At 38.5% G+C, this 20,103-nt stretch overlaps 1 protein-coding gene across 14 annotated transcripts in view; it reads left to right on the top strand.

Annotated features, from left to right (window-relative positions):
• PASD1 (PAS domain containing repressor 1) overlaps positions 1-20,103 on the top strand; it is a 121,320-nt gene that overhangs the window by 81,423 nt on the left and 19,794 nt on the right. For all 14 annotated transcript variants that reach the window (XM_081564596.1, XM_081564589.1, XM_081564600.1 and 11 more), the window contains one exon: positions 16,519-16,582. In XM_081564596.1, coding sequence (XP_081420722.1) covers positions 16,519-16,582 — 64 coding nt within the window. The remainder of the gene's footprint in view (positions 1-16,518; positions 16,583-20,103) is intronic.

The following is a 20,103-nucleotide window of genomic DNA, read 5'->3' as shown; positions in this document are numbered from 1 at the left end:
GTGATGGAATTCTCAGCTTGCAGTCAGTTGATCCTGGGACCTCACACCCACCTGGGAGACACACACACACACACACACACACACACACACACACACACTGCCACAGGGCACTGACAGGTAAGGGAAGGACTTGGGGTTTTGCAGCAGCCTGGCGTTGAAGGAAATAGCCCATGAGCTATTTAACTTCTCCTGTCCTATTGGTGTGAAAAGGATCTTGTCCTTAAGAAGGTCAGACATTAAATAAAAGATAAAAGAAAGGGTACAGTCTCAGAATTCTGGGTTTTAGATTTCATTGTGTTTGTGTGACTACTAGCCAAACCATCTTCCATCCTCAGCTATGTGACTAATTATTTTGATCATCTAAAAGCATAAAATCATTTGACTGTCTTATTAGATTTATGATTGATAAGAGCAATTTCCATGTTAATATTTTTTGAAAAGCTCTTAAGTAAGTTTTGCACTCCAAACCCATGGAACCAACCCCCGGAATAACTGAAGGTTTAGACACTAATGAAAAGAAGTTTAATAAGTATCAAAGTTTACAAAAATCTGGGATGAATTTTCTGAGTATCAGCCTCTTTATGAAAAGTAGTTCTGGAGAAATATGCTGGCAGCTGCTTGTTCTACTCAGACAATGAAGAATGTAGTATTTTTTTCCTGGTAATTTGCATTTGTCATCCTGTAATGAAGATGTCAGGCTGTGTATTAGGCATCTGAATAAGTGGGGCAGGATCCTGCTCTCTTTTGACTTAATACTTTTTGCTTTATATTCTTTTTAAGATTCATATTGAGTAGAGTTCCCTGTGCTCTACAGTAGGACTTTGTCAACTATCTATTTTATTTATTTATTTGACATTCTGTGCAGCATGTGGGATCTTAGTTCCCCAGGCAGGGATCAAACCCGTGTCCCTGGCAGTGGAAGTGTGGAGACTTAACCATTAGACTGCCAGGGAAGTCCTGGTTAATCTATCTTCTATATAGTAGTGTGTGTATGTTACTCCCAAACCCCTAATGCCTTACTTAAAAAAAAAAATTCCAGGATATTCTTTTGCGTTAGCTCCATTAAACTTTTTTTTTTTAACCTTGAAACTTTTTATTTGCCTCTTGGCATCCTCTTTACTCACAACTGTTCGCATGTTGCCCCATTTGCTTTATCATCGTCTCCTCCTCTTCCCCCTCCATCCAACTGCTGCCCTTCCTTTCCTCTGTCCAGTCTCCTCTCCTCCCCTCTCCTCCTGTTTTCTCCCTTTTCTTCTTTCTCTCTCTCCCCTCCCGTCTGCTTCATTCATTCATTCATTATTTATTCATTTTTCCATCCAGTGGATTTTAATCTTTTGCTAATATTATTTATTTCAATGCTCTGATTGTCCTCGCACCAACCAGTGACAGCCCCTTTGATCTGGCTCTTGTGTCTTTTTGATGCTTCCCAACATCTTGCAGCATTCCTTCCTTTCAGGAACTGAATGATGTTCCAGGTTCATTTTGTACTTTCTCTGCCTCAGCCACAAAATCAGCTGGTTTTCTAAGACTTAGTCAAAGGGGAGCCCTGTTTTCCTTAAGCACAGCTATTTAGAAACGGTGATCTGGGTGCTACTTGTACTCATTGTTACTGATGTATAGGTGTCTTCTGAACTGGAAAGCAAATACACACACGTATACATAGGCATAAAGATCTATATCTGTATTTATTTCCGTACCTACCCATCTACATGTATGTGTACCTTTGTGCATGGGTGTATATCCACAAATCCAAGCCATGACTTCATACCGATACCTCCATCTTAATCCAGCACCAGAAGGTTCACTCCAGTCCTCCCACTTTCCAGTTTTGCAACACTCTTCTCACTAGTCAGAGAGGCCTGGGCCCATTATCCTCCATATATTTACTTATTGCTCAAGTCTGGAATGCACATAAAGTAACTGTAGGGTTGCCAAGTCCTGTCGTCGTGAAAAGCAAACCTCCTCAAATGAGTTAATATTTACATTTTAAGGCGAAATGTACACATAATGAAAGGCACAGATCTTAAGTATATTTGACAAATGCATAGACCCATGGGACCCACATTCCTGTCAAGACATGGAATATTTTCAAAACACTGGATAGGTGTGTTGTACCCTCTCCTGTTATCCCTGCACCTAGAGGCAACCCCAGTTGTGATGTTTTTCACTGTAGATTCAAGTTTCCTTTACTAGAACTTCATAAAAATGGAACCGCATGATCTATAGTCTGTTGAGTCAGCCCTCTTAAACTCAGCAAAATGTCCCTGAGATGCGTCATGTCGCAGGTTTAGTAGTTCATTCCCTTTTGTTGCTGTAGAGCATTCTCTTCTATGGATAGACCGCAATTCATTAGGCATTTTCCTTTCGATGAACCTTCATTTCTAGTTTGCAGTTACTATAAATAAAGCTGCAATGAACATTCTTTTACAAGTATGTTTGTGAACACATATTTTCATTTTTAAATTATTAAGCACATTTATTTGTTCAAATATACAGCAAAATTGATTTGTTTTCTCTTGGTATACAGTTCTATGGTTTTTAACACATTCATTGATTTGTGTAACCATGGCCATGGTCAAGATAATGACCAGTTCCATCACACCCCCTTAAAAGTTCGTTGTGCATCCCTTTATAGTCTGTCCTATCTCACCTCACCCCTAACCTCTGTCAACCACTGATTTATTCTGCATCTCTATAGTTTCATCTTTCTGATAATGTCATATAAACAGTCATACAGTAAATAATCTTTCAAGACTGGTTTCTTTCCCTCAGTGTAGTTTCTTTGGGATTCATCTGAGTTGTTGCATCAATAACTATGTACTATTGGGTTGCATTTCGTTGTATGCATGTCTCACAGTTTAGTCATTCACCTATTGAGGGACATCAGGGTTACTGATGAGTTTTGCCAATTATTAGTAAAGCTGCTATAAACATTCCTGGACAAGTTTTTGGTGTAGACATAAGTTTTTATTTCACTTCTCTAGGGTATTGAATTATGCTTTTAACTTGCATCCCAGGACTTCCCTGGCAGTCTAGTGGTTAAGACTCTGCACTTCCACTGCAGGGGGCATGGGTTTGATCCCTGGTCAGGGAATTAATATCCCATATGCTGCACAGTGCAGCCCAGGAAAAACAAAACAAAACAAAACAAAACTTGCATTCCACTAATGACTAAAGATGTTGACTATCTTTTCATCATTTGGATATTAAAATGTTTTGCCTATTTTAAAAATTATGTTGTTTATTTTCTTATTATTGAGCTTTGAGAATTCTTCATATATTCTGGATACAAGTCTTTTGTCAGATATGTGACGTGCGAGTACTTTCTCAAGCCTGTAGCTTCTTTTTTCATTCCAGTAACAGTGTTCTTTTGCACAACAAAAGTTTTTAGTTGTGAAGGAGGATGATTTTACCTTTTTTTTTTTTTTTCATTTGATGGATCCTGCTGTGTCTGGTGCCATGTCTAAGAATTCATTGCCAAAGCAAAGCTCACGTAGATTTTCTTTTTTCCCCAAAAGTTTTATAGTTTTGTATTTGGGTCTGTGATCCAGTTTGTGTCCATAGCTGTGAGTTTTAGGTTGAAGTTTGTACTTGTTACCATATGGATTTCCAGTTGTTCCAAAATTACTTGTTGAAATATGATCAATATGATCTCCTGCTCAAAAGGAGGAGTGATTTCAGTGATTTCCCCCTGCTCTTAGAGGAAAATCCACAGTCCTTTTGTACAATCTGTGAGGCATTCTGCTCTTGTGCCTGTCTAGTCCTCACATCTCATTTTGTGCCACATGCCTTCTTATCTATTCTCCTCCAGCCTCACTGGCCACCTGGCCTCTGTGAATTCCCCAAGCTCTTTTCCAGTGCAGTGCTTGTGTGCACACTTATGTCCTCAACCTGAAACACTCTTCAACTGTGTTGTCACAGCTTGGCATGGTGCTCTCCCAGGTCCATTTTGAGTTCTGTTCCCATGGCACCCTGCCCTTTTACTTTGTCAGGCTTTTTGCAGTTTGCCAAAAATACAGTTATCTTTGGGCTATTTGTTCATTGTGTGGATTCCCTATGAAACTGTATGCTCCTTGAGGCTGCATTCTCCATGTCCAGCACTGCGCCTGCCCTCATAAAACTTACTGCCTAGTGTGGATGGAGATGGACAAGTAAACCAAAAACCATAGTGAATTCCCCATTCCATGGACGTGCCATCGGACTCTTTTCACTGTATCTTTGTTCCTGTTTTCTGCACAGATAACATGTCTTTTCCCTCGGTGCTTTGTTTGCTCACATCCTTTTCACCATTTAGGAGCCAGGTCATTCTTTCTCTCAAAAGTCCTTCCTGCCATCCAGGTTGGACCAGCTCTCCCATCTTGCTCTCTACTTTCCTGCTGACACTCTCCACTGTGCCTTGCTATCATGGGGACTGACTTAATTCTTCTTCAGAGAATCAAAAGCTCCAAGACAGAAGTATCCAAAGTGCATTCAGCTTGTGTCTCCTTCAGTTCAGAGAAGAGCTAGTCTTATCCAGTTAACTCACTTTCTGATTTCTGGGAAACAAGCATGTGATAACCCATCTGTCCACTTAGCTACTAAGAGCCAAGGGGTCTGATTTACAGGATGAAAAAGGAAAAGAAGGCCCAATTTGAAGTCAGATTTCATATCTACACAACCAATACTTAGACTGCAGCCTAAGTATTTGATAAGCAACAAAGACATAAAAAGGTTTTTTTTTTTTCTTTTAATATATACTGGGACTTGATGGTTTTTGTTTCTTTATTTCCACAACTGGTTCAATACTAGTCCTATAAAAGTGACAGAAGAAGCACACAGGATGTCACCTTCAAAAAATGACTGAGGGAGTGGATTGTAAAGTAGGAAGATTGGAATGCCATATAAAACATGGGCTATTAGGCAAAACCTTACCATGAACATATGTACCCAGGCCAGGCCCTCTGGAGCCACTGTCTGTATTGAAAAAAAAAGTTGGTTCTGCTCTGAGATGTAGAAATGTTGCATGTGTTTCCTTCCTTTGAAGTGCTACATCAAGGGAGTTATTTTAACTGAAGAGTGATGAACCTCAATTTATAAAACAATTTTTAGACCATTTCAAGCTAGAAGAAATGTTTGATAGTAGATCAAAATTTTTGATCATCACATATTTGATAATATGAAAGTAATGATGTCTGCAAGTAAGTATGGCAGCAGATGAACAATAAAAACACATCTGAGCTGTAAATTCTAGTCTTTCAAATATTGTGTTCTCTTGAGGAATGGATGCACCCCTGTAGAACCCTCTATCTTCTGCTGGAAGGCTTGGCCTAAAGGGCTTATTAGTGGGGAACAGAGCAAACTCTATATCTTACCACACAGTGCTGGTCTTGGGATAGTCTCTAGTTTGATTTATGAATTTCTCCTGGAATGAATTTTCCACAAATGTATGAGGGAGAACTGTGTGCCCTTGACATTCATTCTGCCTATGAATGTCTTTAGTGTTAGCAGCTGCCATCCAGGCTGGGTTCCAGATATGTCCCAGTGACTCACCAACCAACAGTATATGTCACCTTCTCTACATTTGAAAGAGGGGCAGACCACAGAATTCTAATCAGATTCTAAAGGTGCCTTCTTATTTGCTTAGTATTTCTGCGCTGTTCAGAAGAGGCCAATAACAGCAATGCTCTTTTCAAGATGATAAAAACCTTGCAAAGAAAATTTTTGGTGATTGATGGTCTACCATATTTTCATAGCAATAGGGTTCTTGTTTCATTGACATTTGTCTGTTTTCTTTTTATTCTTTGACATCACAGCATCTCTCATTATAGATTACTTACCCTTTAAGGTACAGGGGGCATCAGACTAAGATTTTTACCATGTTGATGGATTGTCTGTACTTTCAAAGTGTTATGAATATTGTGCGTTTCTTATTTTTCCATTCTGGTGAGGAAATACCAAGTGCCGTTAGATGTTTTTCCTCTTTTGATGTGTTTGTGGAAAACTGGCATAATCAAAAAAACACATTAGAGAAGTTCAGACTGGCCTTTGAGAGAGTGATGTTTTCTATGAAATGGATGGAGTAAGCCTTTGCTGGAAACCTGCCCATTTGGACTCCATCCTTTGTAAAACATCGAAATATAGGAGGGTTGGAGCATTGGAGTTTTGTTCCTTTTTAGTTGTATATGAGCAGTGTTTGAAAGCAAGCCTTAACATATAACTAAAACAGGGATTGAGTTTTCTTAGCTATGTGATAAAAGTAATTACCTACCAGATAATTTTAAAAGGACCCATATTTTAAAAAGTTGAAACTCAACATTTTGTTTTATGTCTTCATATTCTAATATGTAAAATCAACTGGACTATTCTATATAAGTTCAGTTATATAGACAGAATTTCAGTTCAGTTCAGTTGCTCAGTCATGCCCGACTCTTTGCGACCTCATGGACCGCAGCACGCCAGGCTTCCTGTTCATCACCAATTCGCAGAGCTTGCTCAAACTCATGTCCATTGAGTCGGTGATGCCATCCAACCATCTCATCCTCTGTCGTCCCCTTCTCCTCTCGCCGTCAGTCTTTCCCAGCATCAAGGTCTTTTCCAGTGAGTCAGTTCTTTGCATCAACTGGCCAAAGGATTGGAGCTTCAGCTTCAGCATCAGTCCTTCCAATGAATATTCAGGACTGCTTTCCTGTAGGATGGACTGGTTGGATCTCCTTGCAGTCCAAGGGACTCTCAAGAGTTTTCTCCAACACCACAGTCCAAAAGCATCAATTCTTCAGTGTTCAACTTTCTTTATGGTCCAACTCTTAACCTCCATACATGACTACTGGAGAAACTATAGCTTTGACTAGACAGATCTTTGTCAGTAAAGTAATGCCTCTGCTTTTTAATATGCTGTCTAGGTTGGTCATAGCTTTTCTTCCAAGACTGACCTTACTTATTCTATAATATATAAGAAGTTATATATTCTATATAAGTTCAATTATAATGTCAGCTTACATATGTTAGCCTCAGATATATCTATGATATATATATATAAAATCAACCCACATAAACAATACAATTATTAAAGCCCTTAGAATCCATGTCCATGTCTTGAGAAGGAAGAATGGAATGTGTTATTTGACTTGCAGACCCTATGTCATCCTCTAATGGGCACCAATCCTCTTTGCACTTTGGCCAGGGAATAGTGAGGGATGTGGTGCTCAGAGGAGAGAATCTGAGAGAAGAGTCAATTATTTTTCAAGCCATCTTATTTCATTTTCTACCTATCTCCCAATGCCCCCCCCAACATACACACAAATACATAGCCCAAACATTCTCCTGCTCTACTCTTTTTGACCCTGTAGTGATGGGTCAGAAAATGCATATCCTTTTTGCCAGAGCTTGAACCTAAAATCTGCCAGGGCCTTTAATATAGTAGTCAGTGGTATGAATTTGTCTACTGGAGAAGTCTCGTAGATTCAGATAACGTACTCCTTCCATTCAGAATATCTGAATAAAATATCATATTTTGCTCTTCCCATCAAAAAAAGAAAGAAAGAAAAACTTTCTGACACTGAAAATGATCATTTAATCCAAAAATATTTCTGGAAGCAGCCACTCAGAAAGTGTTTCTATATTCAAATGCTAAAATTTTTTAAAGGGAGGGTGAATTTGTTGTCTTTTTGTTCTCAGGAAACTATAATCCTTTAACAATTTCAGATCCATCAAGATCTTTCCCAGGTGAGACTAGACAGGACTTCTTTGATGGGACTCTGTTTTCCACTGGCTTCCATAGTCATTGGGGGGAAAGAAATCTTTCACTTACTTGTGTTTTTCTCAAATTGTGATATGTCTGTTTATTCATAGTCTTTCATTTGGAAGAAGTCATGACCAGCCCCAGGTGAATTCATCAAAAACAAATTCTTAAAAAATTTTTTGGCTAAATAGTCAATTTATCTAGTGGCCAAGTTGCCAAAAATTAGTTCATCCAAAAATAATCCATAGAATGACCAATGTAAAAAAATTACCCAAACTCATTGATTCATCAAAATCATGTCTTAAGAAATACTTTTCTTGAATATATTCCAAAGGTTGAAAAACATTTTTCTGAAAGGGACCTGATAGTAAATATTTTAGGCTTTACAAACTACATAAAGTCTCTATAGTATATTCTCTGTTTGTTTACAACCTTTTTAAAAAGTAAAAATCATTCTTACCTCATATGAAAACAGGCTGCTGCCAATTTTGGCTCACAGACTATAGTTTGGGCCCTTATGTATTCAAATAATTTGTATTTTTTCACACAAATATGTTGATTTTAATTTTATGCAATGGCTATATTCTTGAATATATTCAATGACTATATCCTTCTGTTGACCTAAAACAAATAGACTGCCGGATGTTTCTCCAGCAAAGATGGGTTTTTTTGGGATCACCAGTGAATTGCCCTCAAAATACTTAGATAACTGGGACCCATTTCCTAGAGGTTTTTTCTCTAGAGTAAAGAATATTTTTCAAACAGCTTAAACAGCTTATAGTACAAATGGCTCAATTCAAACAGCTTGCAAGCTAATTGCAGCCAATCTTAAGGAAATATCTTGTGTTGGAGGAGCTGGACTGAAGGTGTTTTTAAAAGCCACTCTCTGAAAGACAACCCTTTCAAAGGAATAGGCTGAAGGCTGAACCTGCACAGTTTTATTTGAAGCAGCTTCCTTCTGGAATTGGGCCAGAAGCATTTTCATCCAGCTTTGGTTGAAGCAATCTGATCTCCAGATCAGACCTAAGTGCCAAATGAATACTTGCATGCAGAACAAGGCCTTTACCTGAAAAATGAAACCTTCAAATAGATCCCGAATAATTCCTGGAGAGTGTCAAATGTAAAGAGGATGTGAGCCCAGATCCCAGAGAAAGACACACCTTCAAACTCCATGGTTGGTGAGTAAAGCAATGAACAACTGTGCACTCTGTGGGTACCACAGCCGTTTGCTCACCAGTCCTGGAGCTGTTGGGAGTCTTCTCTGGTCCCTGCAGGGACCAGCAAAGTGTTGACCTGAAACAAATAGACTGCCAGATGTTTCTTCAGCAAATATTCATTTCTTTGGGATCAGTAGAGAATTGCAATTCAGAATCTGAAACCATGATAAGCCACTTAGAAGTCCCTGCACGGCAAGGGAAGAATGCTTTTACAGAGGGGAAGAGGAAGTGGGGAAGGCTATGGTAAACAGAGTCCACAGCTTTTTGTTGATTGGTTGAGTCCTTGCCGGGAAAGAAGAGAACTCTCTTCTTCCCGCTGGGCTCTGCTGTTGTCACAGGCCATGAGAGCACTCCCTCCTGGTCTCCTGACTATTTAATTGACGTTTCTGTTTATTAATTTTTACAGACCTTATACATCATTCACTTTATGGAGCTTTATTTTCCTCATCTGTAAAGTGAAAATGATAAAAAACACATAAAATAAGAAAATAAAGTGAACGCTTGGAAATTGGGGCTCAGGGAAGTTAAGAGACTTGCTACTCTAGGTCCCACAGCTAGGAAATGGCAGAGCTGAAGTTTGAAAGCCCAAGTGTGTGTGAACCCCTAATCCTGTCCATCTTCCATGGCAGCTCTGATGTGCTAGGCAGAATGGTGGGGACTGGGCAAAATAGGAGGCTGTTTCAGGCATGATCCCTGAGGAGCCTGTTAAGTGCATAGTGAGTCTTAGGGAGAGGTAGGTCTGGAAACGCTAGTATCAATGCAGTTGCCAGGGATGACTGAGAGACACTTGGGCCTGAAGGGAAAAAGGATGCCTACAACTTGACCCATGATTTCACATTTCAGACACAAAGTGGTAGTGGGTTTCCTCTTTGGGTAGAATAGTCTGAAAAATTAACTCCTTAAACTTTGGTCGCAACCTGCAAGCAAGAAGGGAAATCTGGTTCCCCTTTCTTCCATCACTTCAGATTAGATCATCTCAGCTGTAAGTTAAACAAGCAGAGAGATTTAGGATTATATCTTTACTGTCATCAGTTTCCTGACTCTGTGCCACAATGGATCAAAACACACCTTAGTTTGTGCTGCATTGACGTATGAAAGGATGGTATTCATTGGACTTATTTTTCATGCTTACAGTTTCATTTATGTAGCAAGTAGAAGTAGATGGGTTTTTGAGCCAAGAACAACCTTCCATTAAAAGTAATTCAGCAGTGTTGAGTACTTTACTAATGAATATCAAACCTTGAGGAAAGATTTAAAATAAAGAGTAAAAAACATTAACGGCCCAATTTAGGAGTAACATTTTGAGATTTTACATAATGAGACAGAGGTACTTTTCTTCGTAAATTTGGAAAGTGTTCTTTTCCTGTAAATACAGCTAGGAAAGTGTTCTTTGATCATTTTCTTTTTGTTTGAAGATTAACTGATACAATTTGGAAAAGGAAAGTTCTGTTTGTATCTGTTCCTAACCAAAGACCAGCAATAGATGTGACTCTATTTTATACCTGCATAGACTGGTTAGGTATGAAAGGCTCATCAGTGCTTTTCTTTTTCTTTTTTTTTTTTTTTAGGTTTATATTTATTTTTATTTTTTTAATAAATTTATTTATTTTAGTTGGGGGCTAATTACTTTACAATATTGTAGTGGTTTTTGCCATACATTGACATGAATCAGCCATGGGTTTACATGTGTTCCCCATCCTGAACCCCCCTCCCACCTCCCTCCCTATCCCATCTCTCTGTGCTTTTCATTGACAATGTATGTTTATCGGTTATTTGTACTTTCTGATTTTAAGCAAATATTTGCCATCTATATTGACATATAGAAGAGCATGAAATGTAAGTTCATGGAAGAATTTGGAAAACTTTGCTTTTTTATTTTTTATATTCAAGCCAGTACATTTAAAGCAAAACCTAATTGCCTCATAATGTTTTCTTGACAAGGTTAGTGGCTTGTCAAGTAACACCCACCACAGCCTTTGATATAACACTATTCCGCAGAACCTTGTATGATGACAGAGATGCTGTTTAGTCTGTTCTGTGTAATACAGTAGCCACTAGCTACATGGAGCAGTGGGGCACTTACAATGTGCCAGCTGTGACTGAAAAACTAAATTTTAAACTTTATTACATTTTTATTTTAATTTAGCCACTATGTAGTTAGTGGGTGGGGCTTCCCTGGTGGCTCAGACAGTAAAGAATCTGACTGCAATGCAGGAGATCTGAGTTCTATCCCTGGGTCAGGAAGATCCCCTGGAGAAGGGAATGGCAACCCACTCCAGTATTCTTGCTTGAAGTATATCCCATGGATAGAGGAGCCTGGCAGGTTACAGACCATAGGGTCACAGGAGTTGGACATGACTAAGTGAGTAAACAACAACAAAAAATATTTTAGGACTTATATCTTTAAATAATGTAGGGTTAACTGTAAAAGTAACTCTGCTTAGGTCTAAGTTACTTGATGCTGAAAGTCAAAGCAGTGATAAACACATATACAAATGACCCAATTAGCTCATTAACTAGTTGCTATTTAAATCATTACCTTCTAAATAAAATATTTTGATACTAAAATATACATTTAATTTTTTTCATAATTTTCTACAATTATAAATAAATGATATAAGTAAAATGGACTTTTTGGCTGCATCCTCTGAAACATAAAATGGAAATTTTCTCTCCATTGGAACAGTATTCACTTTTTGAAACCATGCAGAATAATCCAGTTATTCTGTTTGCTTTGTAAACGCACATTTTTGAGATATTGCAGGTTTGGTTCCAGACCACTGCAGTAAAGCAAATACCACAATAAAGTGAATCACACAATTTTTTGTTTCCCAGTGCTGCATATTAAGGTTTATGCTATAGTGAAGTCTATTATGTGTGCAATAGCTCTATGTCTAAGAATATACATATCTTAATTTAAAAATACTTACTTGCTAAAAAAAAATGCTAACCACTATCTGAGCCTTCAGAAAGTTGTAATCTTTTGCTGGTGGAGGGTCTTACCTTGCTGTTGATGGCTGCTGATTGATGAAGATGGTAGTTGCTGAAGGCTGGGGTGGCTGTGGCAATTTCTTAAAATAAAACAACAATGAAGTTTGCCATGTGGATTGACAAACGATTTCTTTGTAGCATGCAATGCTATTAGATAGCATTTTATCCACAGTAGAACTTCTTTAAAAATTTGAATCAACTCTCTCAAACCCTGCTGCTGCTTTATCAGTTGATGTAGTATTCTAAATCCTTTGTTGTCATTTCAACAATCTTCACAGCATCTCCATGAGGTGTAGATTCCACCTCAAAGAAACCACTTTCTTTGTGTATGCATAAGAAGCAACTCATCATCCATTAAAGTTTTATCATGGGATTACAGAAGTTTAGTTACCTCTTCAGGCTCCACTTCTAATTCTAGTTCTCTTGCCATTTCCACCACATATGTAGTTCCTTCCTCCACTGAGGTCTTGAACTCCTCCAAGTCATCCATGAAGGTTGAAATCAACTTCTTCCAAACTCCCGTTAACTTTCCCATGAATCACAAATGCTCTTAATGACATCTAGAATAGTGAATTATTTCTGGAGAGTTTTGGATTTACTTTGTCCAAATCCATCAGAAGAATCACTATCTATGGCAGTTATTTAGCCTTATGAAATGTATCTCTTTAAAGATAAGGCTTCAAAGGTGGAATGAAACCTTGGTTCATGGGCTGCAGAATGGGTGATGTGTTAACTGGCATGAAAACAACATTAATTTCCTGTCCATCTCCATCAGAGCTTTTGGGTGACCAGGTGTTTTGTTGATGAGTAGTCATATTCTGAAAGGAATCTTTTCTTTTTTTTCTGAGCAGTAAGTCTCTATAGTGGGTTTAAAATATTCTGTAAACCATATAAATGGATGTGCTGTCATCCAGGCTTTATTGTTCCATTTATAGAGCAAAGGCAGAGTAGATTTAGCATGGTTCTTAAGGGCTCTAGGATTTTCATAATCATAAGTGAGCATTGGCTTCAACTGGAAGTCACCAACTGCATTAGCTCCTAACAAGAGAGTCAGCCTGTCCTTTGAAGCTTTGAAGCCAGGCACTAACTTCTGCTCTCTAGCTATGGAAGTCCTAGATGGCATCTTCTTCCAATAGAAGGCTGTTTCATTTGCACTGAATATCTGTTGTTTAGTGTAGCCACCTTCATGAATGATCTTAGCTACATCTTCTGGATAATTTGCTGCAGCTTCTACATCAGCCCTTGCTGCTTCACGTTGCATTTTGATGTTATGGGGAGAGCTTTTTTCCTTAAGCTTCATGGACCACCCTCTGCCAGCTTCAGACTTTTCTTCTTCTGCAGCTTCCTCACCTCCCTCAGCCTTCATAGAATTGAAGAGCTACAGCCTTGCTCTGGATTCAGTTCAGTTCAGTTCAGTCGCTCAATTGTGTCTGACTCTTTGCCACCCCATGGACTGCAGCACGCCAGACTTCCCTGTCCATCACCAACTCCCGGAGCTTGCTCACACTCATGTCCATTGAGTTGGTGATGCCATCCAATCATCTAATCCTCTGTCATCCACTTCTCTTCCTGCCTTCAATCTTTCCCAGGTCTTCCCTGATAGATGAGTTGGTAAAGAATCCACCTGCAATGCAGGAGACCCCGGTTCGATTCCTGGGTCGGGAAGATCCACTGGAGAAGGGATACACTACCCACTCCAGTATTCTTGGGCTTCCCTTGTGGCTCAGCTGGTAAAGAATTCACCTGCAATGCGGGAGACCTGGGTTGGGAAGATCCCCTGGAGAAGGCAAAGGCTACCCACTCCAGTATTTGGCCTGGAGAATTCCATGGTCTGTATAGACCATGGGGTTGCAAAGACTCAGACATGACTGAGCAACTTTCACTTTCAATCTTTCCCAGCATCGGGGTCTTTTCCAACGAGTCAGTTTTTTGCATCAGGTGGCCAAAGCATTGGAGTTCCAGCTTCAGCACCCATCCTTCCAATGAATATTCAGGACTGATTTCCTTTAGGATTGACTGGTTTGATCTCCTTGCAGTCCAAGAGGCTCTCAAGAGTCTTCTCCAACACCACAGTTCAAAAGCATCAATTATTCATCACTCAGCTTTCTTTATGGTTCAACTGTCACATCTATATATGACTACTGGAAAAACGGTAGCTTTGACTAGATGGACCTTTGTCAGCAAAGTAATGTCTCTGCTTTTTAATATGCTGTCTAGGTTGGTCATAGCTTTTCTTCCAAGAACAAGCGTCTTTTAATTTCATGGCTGCAATCACCATCTACAGTGATTTGGGAGCCCAAGAAAATAAAGTCTGTCAGTGTTTCCATTGCTTCCCCATCTATTTGCCATGAAGTGATGGGACTGGATGCCATGATCTTCGTTTTTTGAATGTTGAGTTTTAAGCCAGCTTTTTCACTCTCCTCTTTCACTTTCATCAAGAGGCAAGAGTTCCTCTTTGCTTTCTGTCATAAGGGTGGCACCATCTGCATGTCTGAGATTATTGATATTTCTCTTGTTAATCTTGATTCTAGTTTGTGCTTCATCCAGCCCTGCATTTCGCATGATGTGCTCTGCATGTAAGTTAAAATAAGCAAGGTTTTTAGACTCTGGATTAGGCTCTGGCTTAAGGGAATGTTGTGGCTGGTTTGATCTTATCTCTAGACCACTCAAACTTTCTCCCTATCAGCAATAATGCTGTTTTGCTTTCTTATCAATTGTGTGTTCACTAAAGTAGCACTTTTAATTTCCTTCAAGAACTTTTCTTTTTTTTTTTTTTTTTTTTGCATTCACAACTTGGTAGCAGTTTGGTGCAAGAAGTCTAGCTTTCAGCTTATCTCAGCTTTTGACATGCCTTTCTCACTAGGATTAATCATTTCTAGCTTTTGATTTAAAGTGAGAGTCGTGATTCTTCTTTCTCTCTCTCTGTCTCTCCCACTTTCTTTTTCTCTCTCATCTTCCACTTACTTGGTGAAAAGCAAGCTGGTATTTAGACTTGAGTGGACCAGGAAGCTTCATTCTCTCCCCGGGCATCAAAATTCTAATTTTGATAGAAATTAATCATTAATTATCAGAGAATGGAGAGTTTCTCTAATTATAGGAAACAAAATTGAATTTGGCCTGAAGACATTCTTTCGTAATGTCTTAAATTTAAGAACATTCATTCATACATGTTGGCTTTTTTTTTTTTAACTTGCTTTGCTTACCAGTGTCAAAAAGAGCCACTGAGACCTACAGTAAACTTCATTCTAATGCTGGTCCAGATGCCTTACTTTATTATAAATATGGTGCAGAACTACTTTCTCTATGGGAAAAGTGACACCTCAAAGATTGACGATGTTATGTATTAAGAAAAATAAGAGAGTTAATATTAGTGTATCATATGTTAATTTCCTTTTTTATGAATAGTATTTCTTTATATTCTCAGATCTAATTTTCCTTGTTATGGCTTCTTAGATACACCCATCATTTAAAAGTGGACATTTAATTTCCAAATACATGGGTTTTTTTTAAAGTATCTTTGATGCTAATTTCTCATTTAAATGCTTTCTTCTCTGCAGTCACCCTCTGTGTTTTTTCAGTCTTTTAACTTTATTGATGCTTTCAATGGCTAAGTCAAAGATCTCTCTTGGTAAATGTCACATTGCACTTGAAAATATATAGGTTATTTTCAAATATCTTTTGATACTGATTTCTAACATAATTCCACAGTGATAGGAGAACAGACTCTATGATTTCAATACCTTTAGACCACCTAGTTTTACTTCCTTGGATATGTTCCAGTGTCTCCTAGTTTATAGTCTATGGGAATTTAAATAGAATTTGTATCCTACTCTGGTGTGAAAATGGTATAAATCTTAACTGTGTTGAATTAATTGGTTTACAGTGCTTTTCAGGTCTACTATATCCTTCTACTTTTCTATATATCCATTCCATTAACTTTTGAGAGTATAATATTGAAACTCCAACTAAAAATCTTAATTTATCTACTTCAAAATAATTGTAATATATGGTAGAACTATATGTAACTTTGTTCTATATTTTCCAACTCACCTATAAATGTATTATCATACTTTCATAATTTAAAAAAAGAGAAAAAATAAAAATAAAAGAGATTTTTTTTTCTTGTTTGAACTGTTAAAAAACAAAATTTAACTGAGTAAATGTGAAGATCTAATTGACTTTATGAGGTGATTCATGAATTGGGCAGCATCCCAAGAATTATATAGAATGGAAGTTTTTTTATAGGAAGAGGAGTGGGGTCAGGGAATTACTAACAAAAGAAAAGAAAGGATTATTTTGGGGCCAGGACATTGTTCTTCCTTTGGGGGATATAAAGGACCATGTGACAGATTACCTATTTGGTGCTGACTAGGAAGTTCCAAGCTGGTTGATTAAGATTCCACTGCTGGTAAAGGCTGAGACTACAGTTAGGTTAGGCATTAATTCTGGGTTTGGTAACATGGGTTTTAGCACAAGTGATACCATTTGGGGTATTTGGTTTTTTTTCTTAACAGAACCTCATTTTTACTGTATTACAGAGAATTTAGTGGCAAGTGAGATGTGTTTACTGTCTCTCTTTTCACCTATTTATAGGAGCATTCAAGAGGAAAGATGTTCTGGAACGGAATCCTTAGAACATGAAACTGTTGATGCAGAAGTACGTACACTGAGTACATAGAGTCATGCCTTATTTCCATAATGTTGACTGTTTAGTTAATGTGTGTGGTCAAGGTGGGGGAAGAAAAGAATTTTCCTGCTACCCTTCTAGGTTCTCAGGTGAGATGCCCCTGTAATTCAAAGACAAGATTAACAGGAGAAAGACGAATGGAAGCTTAGTAATGGGTATTAATATATTTCTTACATGCATGGGAGAGACCCAAGAATATTGAATAACTTTCTGAAACGACTCAAGCCACCACCTTAAATACCATTTTCAGCTAAGATAAAAGAAGGTGTTGGCAATACAGTATACTAACACATATATATGGAATTTAGTAAATTGGTAAAGATAACCCTGTATGCGAGACATCAAAAGAGACACAGATATATAGAACAGTATTGTGGACTCTATGGGAGAGGGTGAGGGCGGGATGATATGGGAGAATGGCATTGAAGCATGTAAATTATCATATGTGAAACGAATCGCCAGTCCAGGTTCGATGCATGATACAGGGTGCTCGGGGCTGGTGCACCGGGATGACCCAGAGGGATGGGATGGGGAGGGAGGTGGGAAGGGGGGTTCTGGAAGGGGAAAACATGTACACCCATGGTGGATTCATATCAATGCATGGCAAAACAAATACAATACTGTAAAGAAAAAGAATAGATAAAAAGAAAATAAAAAGGAAAAAATGAAAAAAAAAAAAAAAGGAAGGTGTCGGAAGCGGGGAGTCAGTAGTGGGGACACAGTAAACAAGGGTAAAGTTTTTCTGCAGATTTAAGTCCTGGCCTTCTGCATTAATAAGTTTCTAGAAACTGAGAGTCATCGTTTTCTACCTGGTGCAGAAAAGGAGACATGCTTATAAATGGAGATTTCCCTTATAAATATAAATGTATCTTACAAAAGGGTAACTTCTATTGGTTTTCAGAGCTCCTCCTCTGCCTGCTGTTTCTTAGAAATAACCAGCTCAAAATAACCCTTATGCCAACAAGTCATATTTTGGGGTGGCAAATTCAGCCTCCTTTGACCTACATATAAAGGTTTTAATTTCAAGAAGTATCCCATATAGACATAGAACATGAGTGGTATTCCACAGTTGCCATTTTATAGTTATTTCTTATTGGGAGCAGTAACAGCCATGCTTGGAATGGTCCCTATAGTAGCTTTAAAAAGAATTAAGCTAGCCTCTGTGCCAGACATCGTTCAAAGTCTTTTTGACTTGTGAATGCATTTTGAAATCAGAGGTTATATAGCCTATAGCCTATAGCCTATTTACCCAGGATCTGTTGTGTGATGTGTGTGAAGAATCCAGTCCTTCAACTTAGTGTTTTGAAGAAAGTTGGATTAAAAAAAACTCTCACTTTAGAAACTTTATAAAACCTAAGTAATTTTAACATTTAAAGGTAAGTTTGTTTTTTTAAAAGAATCTCATAATCTTATCACAATGGCACAATTGCTATTTAATTTTGCTATTTCCATTCAGTCTCGGTCTACCATCACATCTGTTTTTGACTTTGTTATAATGATAGCTTGCCTGCTACTCCATTTCCTTTGGTTATCACTTATTGCTAAAGTCTGTCTTTGGACAGTCTCAAATTTAGTCATTTCAGTAACTGGACAATATACTATGGTATTGGGGAACTTGTGTTTCCAATAAAGATGGAGCGGCAGGGACCAGACTGACTTTCCAGCCCAAAACAGCCAAAAATAAAAGACAAAAAACACGACGTAACAGTTTTCAAGATAATGGACAGAAGGCAACAAAAGACAGGGACTTTTAAGAGATGGGAAATGAATGAAATGAGCCCTGCAATTGCCATAACTTACTACCTAGCAAGTTTCCAGGCCATGTAGCCAAGAGGGAAGACACACAGGGATCCCAGGAGAATTCCTGAGCTGGGGAGACTGAGGTGAGACTAGATAGTCTAGAGTTGCTAGCAGAGCACCAGAGAGGAGAGGGCTGCATGGATGAAGGTTGCTGTGGGGATCTGTGAGGGGAGAGAACCACACAAGAGGATTAGAGGGAACAATGCCAGCATTCATACAGGGTTGGTAATGCTTCCTGTTTCTACCTGCCACACTGGAAATTCTCATAATACACAGGACACGAGGCATAAGAGTACACAGAGAGATCTTGCCTCAGTTATGGGGGAAAGTTAGCCCCAGGCTGACTATTGCTTTGGTTCTGACTATCAAATCATTAAGGCAAGACCAAAGGGATCCTAAAGGAAATCAACCCTGAATATTCATTGGAGGGACTAATGCTAAAGCTGAAGCGCCAATACTTTGGCCACCTCATGCAAAGATCCGACTCATTAGAAAAGAAATGGATGCTGGGAAAGATAGAAGGCAAGAGGAGAAGGGGACGACAGAGGACGAAATGGTTGGATGGCATCACCAACTCAATGGACATGAGTTTGAGCAAGCTCCGGGAGATGGTGAAGGACAGGGAAGCCTGGTGTGCTACAGGCCATGGGGTTGCAAAGAGTTGGACATGACTGATTGACTGAACAACAACAGCAAATGGGTCAAATTGTTTTCAAGTAATTAAACTACATTCCAAAATAAAGATGAAAAATGTTTCTCGGAATGCAAAATCATCCAATACCCAAGAAATAAAATTAACAATATTTGGCATTTAGTCAAAGATTACCAGGCATTTAAAAAAGCAATAATATGTAACTCTTATTGAAGAGAAAACTCAATCAATAAAAACTCACCCAGATCCAATACAGGTTTTAGAATTAGTGGACAGGTATATTAACATATGTGTTAACATATGTTCAAAATTTCAAGTAGAGATGTGGAAGCTGGGGTAAAGTCTCAAGTTAAAATTCGAGCAATGAAAACAACACTGGATGGGACTGATGGCAGATTAAACATTGCAGATTTTGAAGATTGGGAAATTTAAAGATGTTATAATAGAAATTCTCCAAATAAAGAGAAAAAACAGTTTAAAAAGAAAAGTGTATCAATTAGCTGTTAGAAACTTTTTAAGTAGCCAAGTGTACATGTAAATGTAGTCTCTGAAATGTAGAGGGAAGCACAAGAAAAAATATTTGAAATGATAATGGCCAGAGATTTGTCCACATTTGATAAAAGCCATAAACCCAGAGATTCAAGGATCTCAACTGAACCTAAGCAAAAGAAGAGTGAAGAAAACCACACAAAGCATACCCTGGTCCCTGCCAGGTATCATCATATTTTGATCTGTCAGCTGTTACTATTGACTATGTTATATTTAATAAAGCAGGTTCTGTTGAGAACAGCTACTAAAAGGCTTCCCTGATAGCTCAGTTGGTAAAGAATCCACCTACAATCCGGGAGACCTGGGTTCGATCCCTGGGTTGGGAAGATCCCCTGGAGAAGGGAAAGGCTACCCACTCCAGTATTCTGGCCTGGAGAATTCCATGGACTGTATAGTACATGGGGTCTCAAAGAGTTGGACACGACTGAGTGACTTCCACTTCACTTCTCTAACTGGCAAGGAATTGAGAACAAGGCAAAGTATTGAGAAC

This window comes from Giraffa tippelskirchi, chromosome X (assembly GCF_054371585.1).
Source record: "Giraffa tippelskirchi isolate mGirTip1 chromosome X, T2T-mGirTip1v1.2.pri, whole genome shotgun sequence".
In the NCBI taxonomy this organism is placed as follows: Eukaryota; Metazoa; Chordata; class Mammalia; order Artiodactyla; family Giraffidae; genus Giraffa; species Giraffa tippelskirchi.
This window is presented reverse-complemented; position numbering and strand designations above follow the sequence as displayed.